This window comes from Cervus canadensis, chromosome 2 (genome assembly GCF_019320065.1).
Source record: "Cervus canadensis isolate Bull #8, Minnesota chromosome 2, ASM1932006v1, whole genome shotgun sequence".
In the NCBI taxonomy this organism is placed as follows: domain Eukaryota; kingdom Metazoa; phylum Chordata; class Mammalia; order Artiodactyla; family Cervidae; genus Cervus; species Cervus canadensis.
Window position 1 is genome coordinate 63,735,425 of NC_057387.1, and position 18,820 is coordinate 63,754,244.

Below are 18,820 nucleotides of genomic sequence, written 5' to 3' on the forward strand. Positions count from 1 at the left end.
TTAAAAGCTGAGCACTTTTGGGCCTTTGTTATATTGATCTCAGCGCCTCTGTCCCTCTTCCTAATTCTCACTAGTTGCTTATATACCTTACCTGCCTTGTGTCTGTTCATGTTTGCTTATAATGCCTTTCCTTCCCATTTCTGGGCTCTCTTCCCTACCCCACAAGCACCAATGTTTATAGCAAAGTCTTCCTTCATCTTTCCAGGAGGAAGTCACTCCCCTGCCCCCAACTCTTCCTCTTGCTGGTCTATTATACCTCTGTGTGTGGCACCTACGTCTTCCTGTACTATATTTAACTTATTTATGTTTACATTATTGCCTACACACAAACTCCATGAAGGCAGATCTATTTCCACATCATCTCTATCCCTATGGTGCCTGATGTGGTCCCTCTGTTTGACATGGAATAGGCTCTGGATAAAACTGTTTGAATGGATGGCTATAAAAGGACTGTCATAACAGGGATGATGAATTGTGAAACCCAGAGTAGATAAGGACAGAGTTTTGCCTGAAGCAGAACTACAGGCATGGCTTTACATCTGATTGCAGAACTGAGCAAGGTCAGAAGATGATGGATAGTGTCTATAAACAAAAGTACAAGGCCCAATAATTGGCCATTACCCCTAAAATTTTTTTCTTGTAATGTGAGTGCAGATTAATCAATTTTATGAAATATCTTAATCATTTTACATCTGTTATCTAGTGAGATCACTTTTGGAAAAACCTCTAAGTGTAACGCACCAACAGAATAAATTTTCTCATTTATTCTTTTCTGAGAAACATAAATGAAGAGATTACTGTTGAACAGAGTGCTTATCGAATGATAAATGCCTGGAGAAAGCAGTAATGGGCTTTCTCTTCAAGATCCAGAGTGCATAAGTGTCATGTTTTAATGAAGGGACAATACTGCAATCACAAGTGCTGCCTCTGGGGTCAGTGCTCTGGGTCTGGATTGAGGCTCTGCTGCTCTTATCGGATCCTGGGCTAGCTACATTTTGGTGTACTTCAGTTTTCTCATTTATAAAATAAATATAATAGTAATATAAGCCTCATGGAGATTGGTGAGGATTAATGACTTACCATATATGAAGCACTTTGAATAGTACCACGCACATACTAAATACTTATACTGCTGCTACCCATCTACTCATAATATATTTTTGTATTTTCCTCACTGGCAAGTCTTAAATGCCTCTTCTTTTTTTTTTTTTTTCGTTCACTTAATATAACTACGGGGGCTTCCCTGGTGGCTCAGATGGTAAAGAATCAGCCTGCAATGCAGGAGACATGGGTTTGATCCCTGAGTCAGGAAGATTTCCTGGAGAAGGGAATGGCTACCCACTTCAGTATTCTTGCCTGGAGAATTCCATGGACAGAAGAGCCTGGCAGGCTACAGTCTATGGTGTTGCAAAGAGTTGCACATGACTGAGAGACTAACACTTTCACTTTCATTTTCAATTTAACTACAGCACTCAGTTCAGTTCAGTTCAGTTGCTCAGTCGTGTCCGACTCTTTGTGACCCCATGAATCGCAGCACGCCAGGCCTCCCTGTCCATCACCAACTCCTGGAGTTTACTCAAACCCATGTCCATCGAGTTGGTGTGCCATCCAACCATCTCATCCTCTATCGTCCCCTTCTCCTCCTGCCCCCAATCCCTCCCAGCATCAGGGTCTTTTCCAATAAGTCAACTCTTCGCATGAGGTGGCCAAACTACCAGAGTTTCAGCTTCAGCATCAGTCCTTCCAGTGAACACCCAGGACTGATCTCCTTTAGGATGAACTGGCTGGATCTCCTTGCACTATCTCTATTTAAAAATATTGATCAATTTCAGTTTTGTCTGAAACATATTTAATCCAAGAACTTTACCAAAAATATTTTCTTATTCATGTTCCCTATAACTCTCAGTATAACATATTGAAATAAATTAAGACTTAATTCTGGAAGTGTGGAATGTTCCCTGACACCATTGTCATAATTATTATTCTGATCACAGAGTGTCTTCTGGAGAAGTGACCAGCTCAAAGTGTGTGTATGTATATATTTTATTAGGAACTGAAGGGCTGAAACAACAGTGTCCAGGAAGCTCTTAGTATGATATGACATTCAGCTACCAACTATCTACCAATCTGCTTTATTTCAATTAAAAAATTATAAAGACAAACCATTGTAGAAGGCAGCCCCCAGGCCTTAAACTAAAATAGTCTTAGGTAGACTTGTCAATAACAGTTCTTGGAACTGGGATTTTCTTAATGTGAATTTTCCAAATGTATTTGCTTGAATATTATCTTGATTTTATCCACACTACTTATTTCATGGTTATCATGTGAAAACCCTAGTTTATACTTAAAGTGATTAAAGAGTCATATGTAGAGCTTTTTGGACTCTATTTCATGAGTATTTGTAATAATAAAATCAGCAGAAAAATATCTTGTATCCCTTTGGGGCAGGCACCATGTTCCTTCTTTAAGTTCCTCCTCATTTTTCCTGTAGACATTTGTATGAAACATCGCCATGAGAGTATCACATTTGTGGGTGTGAGAGCTCTTCTCATCAGGCCCTGACAATAGGTTCACCATTTAATCAGCATCAATTTCCCACTTTGAAAGGAACTGCAATCCCTGAGTCATTTGGCTTGCTCTCTACCAGTGGAGTGTGAATAGGTCTGATACTGAGTGAGCTTTGGGTATGGAAAAGTTTTGTCAGGATGCTTGCTTGTTACTGAGACAGAACGACAGAATTAGATATAAATACGGTATCTGCTTGTTCTCCCTTTTGTTTTGATGCTGTTTAGGAAGCAGCATAATTTGCCCTAGAAGTGTGGATGTTACCTTGCTACTTTGTGAGGAAATAGCTCTCTCCCAGTGCTCTAATCTTTCTTTCTATACAAAAAAATCTGAGAATGAAATGGTATCACGATTGTATTTTAGTTTTCAGAGCCCAAAATAATGAAAGTTATGAAAGTAATCAGATTCACTTAGGGAATTTAGTTCTGGATGTTTCAAAGCCAGGGTTACAAAGATTTGGGTTAACAGGTAAATTAAATTGGTCCCACTAACTAACCCACAGAGATGGTACCCTCCTAAAGTAGGCCATGGTACTTTTTCTAGGACAGCACTGTCTTGCAAGCTTTACACACAGTACAATTTGATAAGTGCCAATTGCCCAGAGAGAGTGATTCCTTATAAGTTGCTCTTAAATCAAGTAAAAAATGGATATTTCTCATGTTTCTTTGGGGTACTTCACATTGAAGGTATATCAGTATCAGGTTTCATGCCACAAGTTACTGTCTACTTGATTTAAAAGTATTTTGAATTTAAAACAATTCAGAGGGCCAAGCATATACACCATCATTACCCAAGTATCTTACAGAAAACCTCAGTAGACTTTCCTATTTATTAACATTTGAAAACTCCTCCCTGACTATTCTCTGTCTTACTAAATCCACGAAAGAGGAATCAGTGAGGGCTTTGGTTACATAATGAATGTTTAGACAGCATATAATCAGTGATGGTATATAAAGGAAATGTAGCTTCACTACGTTACATAGAACAAATTTATCAACCTCATGCATTGGGATGCAATCACAGAATTTTCCTCCTAGTAATTTTAGGAGAATGGATTTGTTTGAGTAAACGGGTATCGGGTATTTCCACTGCCTTTCTTATGTATAGGTGGGTTGCTGAATTTGCTGAGAGTTTTTGCTGTTCGGATTTCTTCCTTACTACCCCGTGCAGTGATGCTAATAGAGATGGTGATAATTAACCAATGGCCGTGCACTAAGTCTAGAGATAAGTGTATTTGTATTTTAAATGTTAGCATTGATTCCTATGAAAATTGAAGTTAATTAAGAAATAATTATTCATCAGTTTTGTCTAAATTAACTTGTACTATTCCCGTTTATTTTCCCTCTGGCTAGGAGTACCTGGTGAGATGGAATTACATAGTTTCAGTGGTAAAATTTGAAGGAAGTCATACGGTGTAAATTAAGCAAACATAGTGCCAAAGGGGTTATCTGGGGGTTCAGGGACAATGTCTGGTGAATCACTAGTAGTGTGATGTTGACAAGGATATGCTCTCTAAGCCAGCACTGATGCTGGTTTATGATGAAGTGTTCCCTAATCTACAACAAAATCAGAAAAATAAGACAAATGTTGGGAATTTTTCTTATAGCCAAACAGATCCATTTTAGTGACTTTATGAGTTTTGTCATTACTAAATTTTTTTTGTACTAAAAAAATCCCTTTCAAACAATGATATTAATAGATTTTTTTCCCCTTTTCTAATGCCCTCACTTAGAAAAATTTTTTAAAAAGTCAATTTGGGAAATACAAATTGAAACAACAAGATACCACTACAGACCTAATAAAACAGCCAAAACCTGGAACACTGACAACGCTGAATGCTGCTGAGGATGTGGAGCAATAAGAACTCTCGTCTCAGGGAGAATTCTCAGGCGAGAACGCAAAATGGTGCAGCCAGTTTGGGAGACACTTTGGTGGTTTCTTACAAAACTACATGTACTCTTACCAGCAGTCATGCTCCCTGGTAGTTATCAAAATGAACTGAAAACTTATGTCCTCACAAATACTGGCACATGGATACATATAGCAGCTTTTTTTTTTTTAAATAAATGCTGAAATTTGGAAGTAACCAAGCTGCAGATGAATGAACACATAAACTGTGGTATATCCAGACAATGGATGTGCTCAAAAGAAATGAGTTATCAAGCCTGAACACGACATGGAGGAAGCTAAAATGCATGTTACTAAGTGAAAGAAACCAATCTGAAAAGGCTACATACTATAAGGCATTCAACTTCATGACCTTCTGGAAAAGATAAAACTTTAGAGATAGTAAAAAGATCAGTGGTTGCCAGGAGCCAGGTTAGGAGGATGGAGTGGGTGAAGGCTGAATAAACAGAGCACAGAGATAGTTAAGGGCAGTGAAAATACTCTGTAAGATATTGTAATGACAGATACATGACACTATGAAAGTGAAAGGCACTCAGTCATGTCCTACTCTTTGCAACCCCATGGACTATACATACAGTCCATGAAATTCTCCTGGCCAGAATACTGGTGTGGGTAACCCTTCCCTTCTCCAGGGGACTTCCCAACCCAGGGATAGAATCCAGGTCTCCCACATTGCAGGTAGATTCTTTACCAGCTGAGCCACTAGGGAAGCCCAAGAATACTGGAGTGGGTAGTCTATCCCTTCTCCAGTGGATCTTCCTGACCCAGGAATCAAACTGGGGTCTCCTGCATGGCAGGTGGATTCTTTACCAGCTGAGCTACCACGGAAGCCCACGTGGCACTATACATTTGTCCAATACCATCGAATGTATAACACCAAGTGCGAACTTTAAGGTAAAATATGAACTTTGAGTGATTGTGATGCATCAATGTAGGTTCATTAATTATAACAAATGCAACACTCTAGTGAGGGACATTAATAATTGGGGGGACTGTGCAAGTGTTGGTTTAGGGAGTATATAGGAAGTCCCTGTATCCTCCTCTCAATTTTGCTGTCGACCAAAAAGGGTTCTTGTGCTTCTCTGGTGGTTCAGATGGTAAAGAATCTGCAGTGTGAGAAATCCAGGTTCAATTCCTGGGTTAAGAAAATCCCCTGAAGAAGGGAATGGCAACCCACTCCAGTATTCTTGCCTGGAGAATTCCATAGACAGAAGAGCCTGGCTGGCTATAGTCCACGGGGTCGCATAGAGTTGGACATGACTGAGGGACTAACACTAAAAGTGTCCTAAAATAATAAAGTCTTAAAAAAAAATCTTTATCTTAGTCCATTAAATTTTTTTCTGATCTATTAAATACTGAAATTATGGAATCATTGGCCTATGTGACCTTGTTATATCCTAAGATAGCTTATAATTAGCTCCTTGTCTGCTTCCTTAGGAAAATCGATGTTGGCAAACAAGAAATAAACCTGTTCTAACATCTTTCACTCTATGCCTTTCCTGCCTGAAGAGATCCAGTCAGTTAATCAGAGTGTTAGTTAGTAGGCCTCTTCATACATCCTATGAATATTGCTTACTTCTCATTTTTAAGTTATGTTTCTCTTGCTTCCTACTTTATATATAAAAAAGTCCAGAAGAAAAATGACCATCCGCTTACTTAACAGACTAAAACTAAATTCAGACTTTTACTGATGGTCACCCATATTAGGTAGCATTTGTTCAGTGCACACGAGTGTCAATGCACACGAGTGTGCAACCATTTCCCTAACAAGTTGAATGATGTTCCAGCTGAGTGGACTATCCAGTGATACATGCATTTTGGAAACTAATAACATAAACATTACATTTAACCCTATTAATTTTCAAGCATTTTAAAAGACCCTTTTCTTAAAAAAAAAAAAAAAAAGGAAACCTCAGGTATTTTTTAGAGTTCATCAAGCTTCCAAAGAGTTGACCTTTTTAAACTAAAATTATTTCTTTCAAATGGGTTCTAACTAACTTATGAGGATAACTAAAACAAGGACTAGTTTTTTAAGCTTTTAAAATAAAACTAAGATGAAAAATTATCACTAAACAGACATATTATTGAAACTTTATACAGCTGCATTAGGGCTTCCCAGGTGTTATAGTGGTAAAGAACCCGACTGCCAATGCAGAAGACATAAAAGACACAGGTTTGGTCCCTGAGTCAGGAATATACACTGTAGGAAATGGCAGCCTGCTCCAGTATTCTTGCCTGGAAAATTTCATGAACACAGGAACCTGGTGGCCTACAGTCTAACTGCTCCAAAATGTCATGAGACAGCTTTGAAGAAGAACGTCTGACAAACTGGGATCTCGCAGCATCCTAATCTTTAATTAGGAGCAAAAAAACTGTAAAAGACATGATGAACTATTACATACAACCTACTGTAAGTTAAAAAATAACATGTTTGTCTGAAAAGGTTCTATGAAGTCCCTAACATATTAGCCCTGTGATTTGCTATCATTTTATTCATACTTGCACAGATAACTGTATAAGACAAGTATTATAAAAGAAGAAAAATGAAGCAGTCCATGTGATAGGAACTGGCAGTAAGATATATTATTCAGGCAATAGCTTGTTTTCCTGGCTATTTCGATTAGGTTCTCTCCTCAGTCAGACTGGATTTGTTCTTTAGTCAAATCTGCCAACCAACATAGTTAATGTTGTAGTGAAAAAGAAAAAAGAATGGGTTGACATCTGTTATAATTTAACTACCATATTCAGACACAGCCATCATACAGCTTGATTACAAGGATGATAAAGAAGTCAAAGAAAACACTAGGACAATTTTGTAACTGGTTAACAGACAGTTTTGGGCTTTCCTGGTGGCTCAGCGATAAAGAATCTGCCTGCAGTGCAGGAGCTACAGGAGACACGGGCTTGATCCTTGGGTCGGGAAGACTCCTTGGAGGAGGGCATGGCCACCCACTCCAGTATTCTTGCCTGGAGAATCCTACGGACAAAGGAACCTGGCGGGCTACAGTCCATAGGGTCACAAACAGTTGGATACCACTGAAGTGACTTAGCATGCACACAACAGACAGTTTTAAAGAAAAAAAGAATTTGGTGAAAAGTTTTAAATCTAAATTTTTCACTTCGGATTTCTTCAGTAATCCATCTGAGCTTCCCTTGTGGCTCAGCTGGTAAAGAATCCGCCTGCAATGCAGCAGACCTGGATTTGATCCCTGGATTGGGAAGATCCCTGGAGAAGGGAAAGGCTACCCACTCCAGTATTCCTGGAGAACTCCATAGACTGTATCGTCCATGGGGTCGAAAAGAGTCGGACACGACTGAACGACATTCACTTTCACGATTCAGTAATCTATGGGAGAATAAGCAACAGAGAACCCTTCAAGAGCACGGACTTGTTAGTAGTTAAAAAAAAAAAAACTGGGGTTTTGAAAAATGGGCATTAGAGGTGAAAGGAAGAAAAAAGAGGAAATGTGAAAATTGCAAGGTAATTTCAATCACTTCTATTTCATTTGCAACATTTCTGGTAGTGTTCTAAGTACTTGATACCCATTTACCCTCAAAATTACACTGAGGTGGGTATAATGATGATTATAACCACTGCATGCGTCAGGTAACTGAGTCACAAAGAAGATAAATAAGCTCCATGAGGCCACACAGGTGGCAGGTGACAGAACAGGAGCCTGGACTAGGCAAGGTGGTTACGTGGTCCATCCGAACCACCGCTACATGCATTCTCTCACTTCACCCCTACAACATTATGTGCCAGATCACAGCATCTCTAAGTTAGACACGGAGACCGAGTCCTGAAGCACCATGAATTTGTCAGATGGTAGTGGAGCTGAGATTCAAGTGAAGGGTTTCAGACTCTAAAACCTGAAGGAACAGAGGCACCAAAATAAAGTTTCTCACCTGTACTGAGAGGTACGTGGCCTCTGTGGTCTTTACAAAGCTCATACAAGATCACGGATGAATCCTACTCGTGGATGGGGAGAGTTTGTTCTACTCACTACAGGGAATTTCTGTAGCCCATGACATATGTGAGGGCATTCTGTACATTCTCCCATGCAACAGTCATCACACTTAATAAACCACTGTGGGGCTTCCCTGGTGGTCCAGTGGTTAAAGTCAGAGATTGAACATACATTCAATCCCTGGTCTGGGAAGATCCCACATAACTCAGAACCCAAATGCCAAATGCCACAACTATAGAGACCTTGCACCTGGAGCCGTGCTCTGCAACAAGAGAAGTCATCGCAATGAGAAACGCGCTCACCACTGCTAGAGAGTAACCCCTGCTCACCACAACTAGAGAAAAGCCTGCTCGGAAACGAAGACCCAGTGCAGCCAAAAATAAATAAAAATTAATAAATAAATAATTTGAAACCTCATTGCTTTTGATTCCCCATAGACTTGCAAGCTCTGTTCATCTGCTGACAACATACTATGTACCAGAGAGGCATAGTACTAGGAGTTTGGAATATGTCAGAAGATAAAATAAAGATCCTTAACTTTTGCCTATTTAGCTTTGCACCATGTGCACCTAACAGAGTCTGGCACCTACTGATTCTCAAAAGATATTTACTTAATAAATAAATGGATCAATTAGAGGGGTAGGTAGAAGTAAAGAAAAGCTATAGAGAAAAGGAAATATTTGGATTTAATCTATTACCTCCCAGACTTTTATTAAAATCTTAATATGCATTTGATTAATCAGGATGACCATTTAAATTATTTAACTTATCTTTAAAAGCAGAAATGTACATTTTAATTCCAAAAGCGAACTGTGTCCGGGTTCTGAAGGAGGACACATGCGTCAGGATGCAGCACTCGCTTCTGTGTCAAACTAAAATTTTCAGTTGTTTCCCAGAGCTTAGCTTGTGTTTGTGTTCACTGATTTTCAAAAGGTGACTTTCCAATGCACGTCTTCTCCCAGTAATTAGAGGCGTTTATCTTAAAGCTTATCTGGGTTTAGCAAGGAGGTTACAGGCTGTCATCCGCATTGTTATTGACTCCCTCAATTAGAGGCAATGGCATTTCACCTCCATGCAAAATATTAGTAAATTAACAATCCCCACTCTGCATTCATTTGGGAAATCTCCTCTGATTGTGATGACGAACGTGACAAGCAGGGAGTAATCAGAGACATTCCGGTAATAACTTTAAGCCTTGCAAACATCAATTAAAACTCTGGCTCTGCAGTTTGCTGTTGGGGTTTGGTCTGCAGGGTAAATTTCTATTTTCATGACACAGCGCAGAAGTCAGCATTGGTAATTTGCAGGAGAAGCAAGCAACAACCTCAATACAAAAGAGCCAGAGAAACATCCACTCTGATTTTCTTGATTCTTTCATATCACTCAAAGTCTCTTTTAAACCATAAGATGAACTCTGGCATTGTGAACAATTTTCAGATCAGATTTATAATTCTCTGACATGACAACTTTGACTCAAAGGGCAAATTCTAAAAAATATTTCTTTATAGTGCTAAAAAGACTGCAAAGGGATTATTATTCAAATGTCATGACTGTCTCTTTCAATCTGGGGGCATTTTAGGCTAATGTAGAGATTTTTTTAGCACAGTAATTGTTAGGTCATAGGAGCTCTGTGGATGAGCTTCAGTAGATTTACCTAAAATTTATGAAAAACACCTTATGTGCATTTTATTGTATGGAGAGTGTGTCACTTTCATCAGATTCTTCACAGGGGCTTGTAACTCCAGTAGTCAAGAATCTTTGGTCCCATGAGAAAGAGCTAAGGGCTGAGGAGAAGGTGCTGCCGAGGTCTGCTCCTCCATGGAGAACCCTGGAGCTGCACTGGTTTTAGTGTGTTTTGCAAAATGCCTCAGCTGGCCAATGATCCTCTGTCTCCTCTATTCCGTACTTGAACCTCTGATGTTGCGGGGATCATACATTTAGCTGAGACTTCACCTCCACTTCCCTGTATTCTAATAACTGTACAAACTAATGGTTCAGCTTCATCCTTCTTTGGCACATTCATTATCATTAATCACAAAACAAACTATGAAAAAATTAATATTTGCATTGTATAATGGAGCAGAAAGAGCAATGCCTTCCATTTTGAGACAATATCACTTCTTTATGACAAGTCAAACACTTTTTTACAGCGCCATCAGAATCTTATTTCTTTGTGTGGTACGCTATGATAAAGTTTAGCTTACAATTTAAGTTTAACATATCAATTCTATTTTTAAGTTGATCAGTTTTATTAGGTTTTCAAAGACTGAAGAGTTGAGAAACTGGGCAAATATTACTTAAAATGATAAAAAATTACGTTAAAATACTTTAAAATTTGGGGGTGATAGAATTCTAGCCAAGGTTAAAATTGATCTTTTTTTTTTCTTTTTTTTGGTAAAATCAATTAAAGTGAAAGTACTTTTATTGTTATGCCTTAATAAAGGCAAATCAGGTCAAGATTGCCAATTTTTTTTTTTCCATTGAATCTCCACCTAAGAAGAGTATTTTTTTTTAAGATAAAAGGATTTCTAAATGACGACATAGGATAATTAGAAATCTGAAAGACTGTTCTTGTAATGGACAAGTAAAGTACATTTAACTTACTGTCATGATGAGCCCCTTTTCCTGGAAGTATTTAACCAATGGAGCAGCATTCTGCTTGAAGTTCATCAGTCTCCTTTGGGTAGCTTTCAGATTGTCATCAGGTCGCCCCTGTTGCTCTGCACGCTTCAGTAATCTTTCTTTGAGTCTCTGATTGGCGCAAGCCAGGAACACCACCAAGTCAGGAGTACAGATCTGTGGAGAGGGTCAAACAAGCAGACAGGCATTCAACATACCAACCCGTGTGAGTGTGGGCAGAGGCAATTTTGCATAGTGCTTTAAATAAATGATCTCCAATTTTTTTTTTACTGTATCCTCATGATAATAAATTATTTGAGCATGTATCCCAATAAACATATACTTCTTAATTTATTAATTACTAATCATGAGTCCATGATACACATGTGCTCATGTGCTCGTGCTCAGGCACTCAGTGGTGTCTGACTCTTGGGGACCTGACAGACTTTAGCCCGCCAGGTTCCTCTGTCTATGGGATTTTCTCAGCAACAATACTGGAGTGGGTTGCCATTTCCTCCTCTAGGGGATCTTGCTGACCCAGGGATCGAACCCACATCTCCTGCAACTTTTGCACTGGGGGCAGATTCTTTACTGCTGAGCCACCAGGGAAGCCTCATGCTGCCCTAATATAGTATGCATGTTGTAAAATACACACAAAAATTTAATTTTTAAAGGATAAGATATGACAAAGGTAATATTAGCATTTTCTTCCCACATTACAGTGGTTTGCTTTATATACTCTAGAGACCACTGGTTACATAATGAACCCTGGAGTCTGGGAAACTTGAATTAGAGCTTTTGCCCTAGGATTTACCAGCTGAGCTCTGGGCATATGGCTTATCTTAGCTAAGCCTCTGTGTCTTCATCTGTCAAAAGAGATATATGAACTTCCTCCCTGAGTTATTATAAAAATTAAATAAGATATTGTGTGAAAAAAATAGCACAAACTTGATCCATGGTAGGTGTACAGCAAATTTTAGCCATATTTACTATCTCTTGGTTTTCAGGATTCTATGTTGTTCTGGTTCTCCTTTAACTTTTCTTTCCTTTAACTTTTTACTTTGCTGTTTTTTCCCCCTTGCTCAAAATTTTTCCCATAAAAATACAATGCTCACAAATAATGATTTCTGAGGCTTAGATTATGTTTTGTTTTGCTTTCCCTCTCCAGGTTTTCGTTCTCTCAGCTCCCTTCCGCTGGTCTCATTTCAACCACTTATGCTTTGTTGATGGATTCCAAATCTACATTTTCAGCACCGACTTTCAACAGCACTTATGTCCCATATTATCAAATGTTTATATGATGGCTCTACCTGAAAGTTTTAATGTTACTTATGACTCAGCAAGGCCAAATCAGTTCTGGCAACTTTTTACCTAAATGCAATTCCCGTCTTGCTTATATATGTATTTGTTTGTTCCTTTATTTTTACGGTAGTAACACTACTTTCCTGAATCTTTCAATTAGAAGTCTTGTCTTTTAAATTTTTAAAAATTTGAATGAAAGATTCTTTAAATCCTATAGTGCTATACAGTTTTCAAAATTTCACAAACATGATTTCATATAATTCCATAATAGCTCCTTTTTAAAATCCCTTCTCTTATATTGCCCCCACCCACTAGTAACCACGAGTTTGTTCTCTATATCTGAGTCTGCTTCTTTTTTGTTTTATGCCTTAGTTTGTTTTACTTTTTAGATTCCACCTAAAAGTGATATCATACCTTGACTTTCTCTGTCTGACTTATTTTATTTAACACAATGTACTCCAAATCCATCCATGCTGCTACAAGTGACAAAATTTCATTCTTTTTTATGGCTGAGCAGCATCCGTTGTGTATGTGTATATACAATGAAATGTATACACCCCCCCTCAGTGCGCACGCACACACACACATGCACCATGTCTTCTTCATCCATTCACCTGTTGATGGTCACTTATGTTGCTCCCATACCTTGATAATTGTAAATAATGTTGCTATGAACACTGGGGAGCCTATATCTTCTTGAATTCTCAGCTAGAAATCTTAATATAATTTCTAACCCTTATCAAAATTTCAGTCTCAGGAAGCCCTCACCACGGATGGTGGATTTTTGTCTTGAAACAAGATTCATGTATCTCTTCCTCCAATTCCCACTGCCACTGTGTAAGAACAGGCACACACTGGCTAAGTGATCAAGAGCATGAATTTTAGAATCAGATGGTCCTGATTTCATCAGTTCAGTTCAGTTGCTCAATCGTGTCTGACTCCTTGCGACCCCATGGACTGCAGCATGCCAGCTTCCCTGTCCATCACCAACTCCCGGAGCTTACTCAAACTCATGTCCATTGAGTTGGTGATGCCATCCAACCATCTCATTCTCTATCGTCCCCTTCTACTTCTGCCTTCAATCTTTCCCAGCATCAGGATCTTTCCCAATGAGTCGGTTCTTTGCATCAAGTGGTCAAAGTATTGGAGTTTCAGCTTCAGCATCAGTCCTTCCAGTGAATATTCAGGACCGATTTCCTTTAGGAAGGATTGGACTGATTTCCTTGAAGTCCAAGGGACTCTCAAGAGTCTTCTCCAACACCACAGTTTAAAAGCATTAATTCTTCGGTGCTCAGTTTTCTTTATAGTCCAGCTCTCACATCCATACATGACTACTGGAAAAACCATAGCTTTGACTAGATGGACCTTTGTTGGCAAAGTAATGTCTCTGATTTTTAATATGCTATCTAGGTTGGTCATAGCTTTTCTTCCAAGGAGCAATTGTCTTTTAATTTCATGGCTTCAGTCACTATCTGCAGTGATTTTGGAGCCCCCCAAAATAAAGTCTCTCACTGTTTCCATTGTTTCCCCATCTGTTTGCCATTAAGTGATGGGACCAGATGCCATGATCTTAGTTTTCTGAATGTTGAGTTTTAAGCCAACTTTTTCACTCTTTTCTTTCACTTTCATCAAGAGGCTCTTTAGTTCTTCTTCCCTTTCTGCCATAAGGGTGGTGTCATCTGTATATCTGAGGTTATTGATATTTCTCCTGGCAATCTTGATTCCAGCTTGTGCTTCATCCAGCCCAGCATTTCATATGATGTACTTATATTCTGCATAAGTTAAATAAACAAGGTGACAATATACAGCCTTGATGTACTCCTTTTCCTATTTGGAATCAGTCTGTTGTTCCATGTCCAGTTCTAACTGTTGCTTCTTGACCTGCATACAGATTTCTTAGGAGGCAGGTAAGGTGGTCTGGTATTCCCATCTCTTTAAGAATTTTCCAGAGTTTGTCGTAATCCACACAGTCAAAGGCTTTGGCGTAATCAATAAAGCAGAAGCAGATGTTCTTCTGGAACTCTCTGGCTTTTTTGATGATCCAACAGATGTTGGCAATTTGATCTCTGGCTCCTCTGCCTTTTCTAAATCCAGCTTGAACATCTGGAAGCTCATGTTTCACGTATGTTGAAGCCCGGCTTGGAGAATTTTGAGCATTACTTTGCTAGCATGTGAGATGAGTGCAATTGTGCGGTAGTTTTCGTAAGAATCTGCTATTAGTTGTTTGTCCTTGGACAAATGGTTCAATGTCTCTAAACTTCAGTTTTCTCAACTGTAAATAAAGGGGAAATCTATCTTATCTCAGTAGTTTAGTATGTCCCATTAAAAAAAAGATTTTTTATTGAAGGATAATTGCTTTACAGAATTTTGTTTCAAAAAACACGTTTAAGTAGCTTTTGAGAAGTGTTAACAATTTAGAAAATCACTTTGTAATTTTTGCATGGTATGTGGTAAAGAGATTATGTTAAATTAAAACTTTTATCTTATCAAATATTAAACTGCAAAATACAAACTTAATAACATCTTTGGTAACATTCAGTCTTGCCCAACATATCATATGATATCCTTTAAATTTACTTTGAATAACCTGCATAGGGAGAAGATAATTTTTGACAAATAACTTAAAATGATATTATATTGTTCTTGGTTTGGTGATTGGGTATATTAAAATATGGAAAAAGCTTCAACTGCTAGCTCAGTGTTGAAAGCAGATAATACTTCTTTCATAACAAATTAAATGCTTTATTTTAATATCGTTATGCTTTGTTTCAGACTGAAAAGTATGTGCTTTTCCCTACATAACACTAAGAGGTTATTGCTGTTGCTGCTGTTCACTCACTAAGCCTTGTCTGACTCTCTGAGACCTCATGGACTGCAGCATGCCAGGCTTCTGTGTCTTTCACTATCTCCAGGAGTTTGCTCAGATCATAATGAGGTTATGGAGAGACTTAAATATGTAATAATCACTATATTTTGTCTTTTAGTATTGGCTTTTGAAATTTATAAAGACTTTTTTACACTTTGAGTAAAACTGCATTTTATTTATTCATATTGGAGTGGAGTGTCAGTCGCGTAGTCGTGTCTGACATTTTGCGATGCCGTGGACTGTAGCCCGCCAGGTTCCTCCGTCCACGGGGTCTTCCAGGCAAGAATACTGGAGTGGGTTGCCATTTCCTTCTCTAGGGAATCTTTCCAACCCAGAAACAGAACCAAGGTCTCCTGCATTGCATGCAGACTCTTTACTTACATTAATAGACTTTAAAAAATAGTCATAAGTTTAGAGAAAACTTGAGTGGAATATCTTCGTGTTGTTGTTTCTTTAATTTCTCCCAGTACTTTTAAACGTAGAGCTTTGTAGTTTTCTATACAATGATCTTGCCCATTTAAAAATTATTTCTGTGAATTTGATATTTTTATTTTTATATCTAAGATTTTTGATCAATGAATGCAACTTCAAGTCCAATATAGATAAATTTGAAATGAATCTTCAAAGTTATTTAATTTTATAACTGTGATTAACTTGCTGTTGTTCCTCAGTCTGAAATAGCAACATATAACTAGTGACACAAAAAGTTAAAACATGGAACAGGCAAGACCACCAAGGAAGCTGGGATAACCAGCTGACTACTCAACATTGCCCTCAGCACCTGATTCTTAGTCACTCTTACATATGTCCACTCATTAGGGCCCTTCTTCTTCAGTGGTGCCCATTTTAAAAGAAAAAATTTAGTATTTTACTTTTTTTCACAAAATGTAAAACAGAAGCAGACATCATTCTTTTCTAGAAGAGGTGAAGGCCCTAGAAAGTTTTCATGAAATTCTCTCATGAAATGTTGAAAAGCATAGCCATACCTTTTCCTAGCATATGTCCTCAAAAGGTATTCACTGATTGAATGAGTGAATAAATAAATGAGAACAAAGACCAAGATACCGCTTTTATCTACGTGGAAGAAAACTTTCCAATTGTTGATGCTATTTCTTCCATTGGATTAACTAAATCAATCTTTGCTTTTTGTCTTTTTCATTACATAGACAAGTCAGTCTTCCTCCATTCATTATCTCAAAGTTTCTTATCTGAATAATTACTCTGTTAAAAAGAACCTATGGCCACCTTTGATTGGCAAAAATGTGTGTCAGATTGCAAAATGAGCTTATTTTAGTGAGTCTTGTTCTTAACTGTCAGTGCCCTTGACTGCTTTTTTTTTAATTAATTAATTTTTTAATTGAAGGATAATTGCTTTATAAAAATGCGCTATTCTTTATGAATACCTGTGAGAAGGCCTAGAGACCCTACAGTTCAGATCACATTGAGAAACCAACAAACAAAATATGAAAAAAGAAAAACCAAACCAAAACAAACAAACAAAAACCCTCACAAGAGAGAGATCACAGTTGGAACAAAAACTGGAATCACAGAAACTAAGAGATGGGAAATTTTCGGAGGTTTTCTAGCTCAAATTAATGCCAAACCTGCAATCATCTCTACAATCTCTTGAGAAGTGATTTTTAAACTTGAGTGTTCTTTGTGGGCATTTCTTGTGACGCCTCACTACTTATGAAGTCAACCCCCTTCATTACAGGAAGATGCTAATAACTGGGAAGTTTTTTCTAATATGGGGCTAAATTACTTTCTTAATTCTGTCTAGTAGGTAAAATGTAAAGGAAATAATTTCTTTCAATCATTAAGCATTTATTGACTATACACCACTACCACAGAGGCTTGACTAGACTAAACATGGAGATAATTTCTGGGCTGGGGGGACAAAAGCTGGCATATAGGGCTCCTCTATGGAGGAGCCATAGAAACTACTACTGCTGCCCCCAGTTTAGGCTTCTGGTTGGAATCCTGTAGGGCTGCACCATCAGAGTATGTATGAACCAGCCCTCACAGGACTCAATCCCACTTAGAATCATCCCAAATTCTCATTATACTAAATGTGTTTAATAGCCAATTAGGCACTGAAAAGAGAATTAGTGAACTAAAAGGTCATGAGAAAATATTGAGAGTGAAGCAGTGGGGCAGAGAGGTAGGAAAGTACAGGAAAGAGCAAAAGAGACATATGAGACAAAGGTTAGAAAGTTTTGGAAGAAGAGAGAAAAAGAAGAAGCAGTGTTTGAAAATAAAATAGCGACGGAATTTTCCCAGACTCAAGAAGTAACATAAAAACCAAGAAGAAAACTAAACAGAAAACTCAGATCTAAGCATATCATAGTAAAACTCCTGAATGGCTAGACAGAAAAAAAAAAAAAATCTTTAAAGCATCCAGAAAGGAGAAATGACAGATTACCTTCAGAGGCACAATGAGACAGCTAAATTTGTCAAAGAAACAATGAAAGTCAGAAAGTAATGAAATGACATCTTTAAAGGGCCAATAAAAAAAATCTGCCATATAAGTTTCAATATTCAGTCAAAATATCTTTCAAAAACTAACAGTAAATATAGATGTTTTCAAACAAACAAAAACTGACAGAATTTGCATCAGAAATTCTACTCTAATGGGAATATTAAAGAGTATTCTTCAGGTAGAAGAAAAATGATCCAAGATAGAAAGCTGGCCCAGGGAACAAATGAAGAGTAATGAAATGGTAAATCTAGGGGTGATTTTAATTGAACATTGACCTGTTATACATCACATTAACAAACTGAAAGATAAAAACCAAATGATTATCTCAATAGATGCAGAAAAAGCCTTTGACAAAATTCAATATCCATTTATGATAAAAACTCTCCAGAAAGTAGGAACAGAAGGAGCATACCTCAACATAATAAAAGCTATATATGACAAACCCATAGAAGTTACTCAAATGAAGCACAGAAAGAAAAAGGACAGGGAAAAGAATACACAGAGCCTCAATTTTGCCTATCATGGCATAATATTAAGCAGGAACACATTCATGCAATTGGAGTCCTAAGTAGGGAGAGACAAAAATAGGTAAAACAAATAATGACTGAAAAATTTTTTCAAATGTCCTAAAAACTCTAAACCACCAAATCCACAAAGCCCAACACCAAGAAACACAAAGAAAGCCACACAAAGGAGCATCATAATCAAAATTCTGAAAAACCCTGGTAGGACTTCCTTGGTGGTCCAGTGGTTAAGAATCCATCTGCAAATGCAGTGGATACAGGTTCGATCCCTGGTCTGGGAAGATTTCACGTGCCACGGGGCAACTATGCCCATGTGTCACAGCTACACTAAAGCCTGCACACTCTAGAGCCCACGTGCCACAACTTCTGAACCCCTGCACCCAAAGCCCATGTTCTGCAAGAGAAGCCATCACAGGGAGAAACTTGTGCACCACAACTAGAGAAAGCCCAAGTGCAGCACTGAAGACCCAGTACAACCTAAAGTAAATAGATACATAAAATTTTTTAAAAAAAGAAAAGAAAAACAATGATAGCAAGAACACCTTAAAAGCAGTCGTGTAAAAAGAGATTTTTTCTTACAGAGAGGGGT

The 18,820-nt window shown here is 38.0% G+C and overlaps 1 protein-coding gene across 3 annotated transcripts in view; it reads right to left on the minus strand.

The window, feature by feature from the left end:
- AK5 (adenylate kinase 5) overlaps nt 1-18,820 on the minus strand; it is a 257,931-nt gene that overhangs the window by 192,789 nt on the left and 46,322 nt on the right. For all 3 annotated transcript variants that reach the window (XM_043460931.1, XM_043460930.1, XM_043460929.1), the window contains exon 6: nt 11,046-11,237. In XM_043460931.1, coding sequence (XP_043316866.1) covers nt 11,046-11,237 — 192 coding nt within the window. The remainder of the gene's footprint in view (nt 1-11,045; nt 11,238-18,820) is intronic.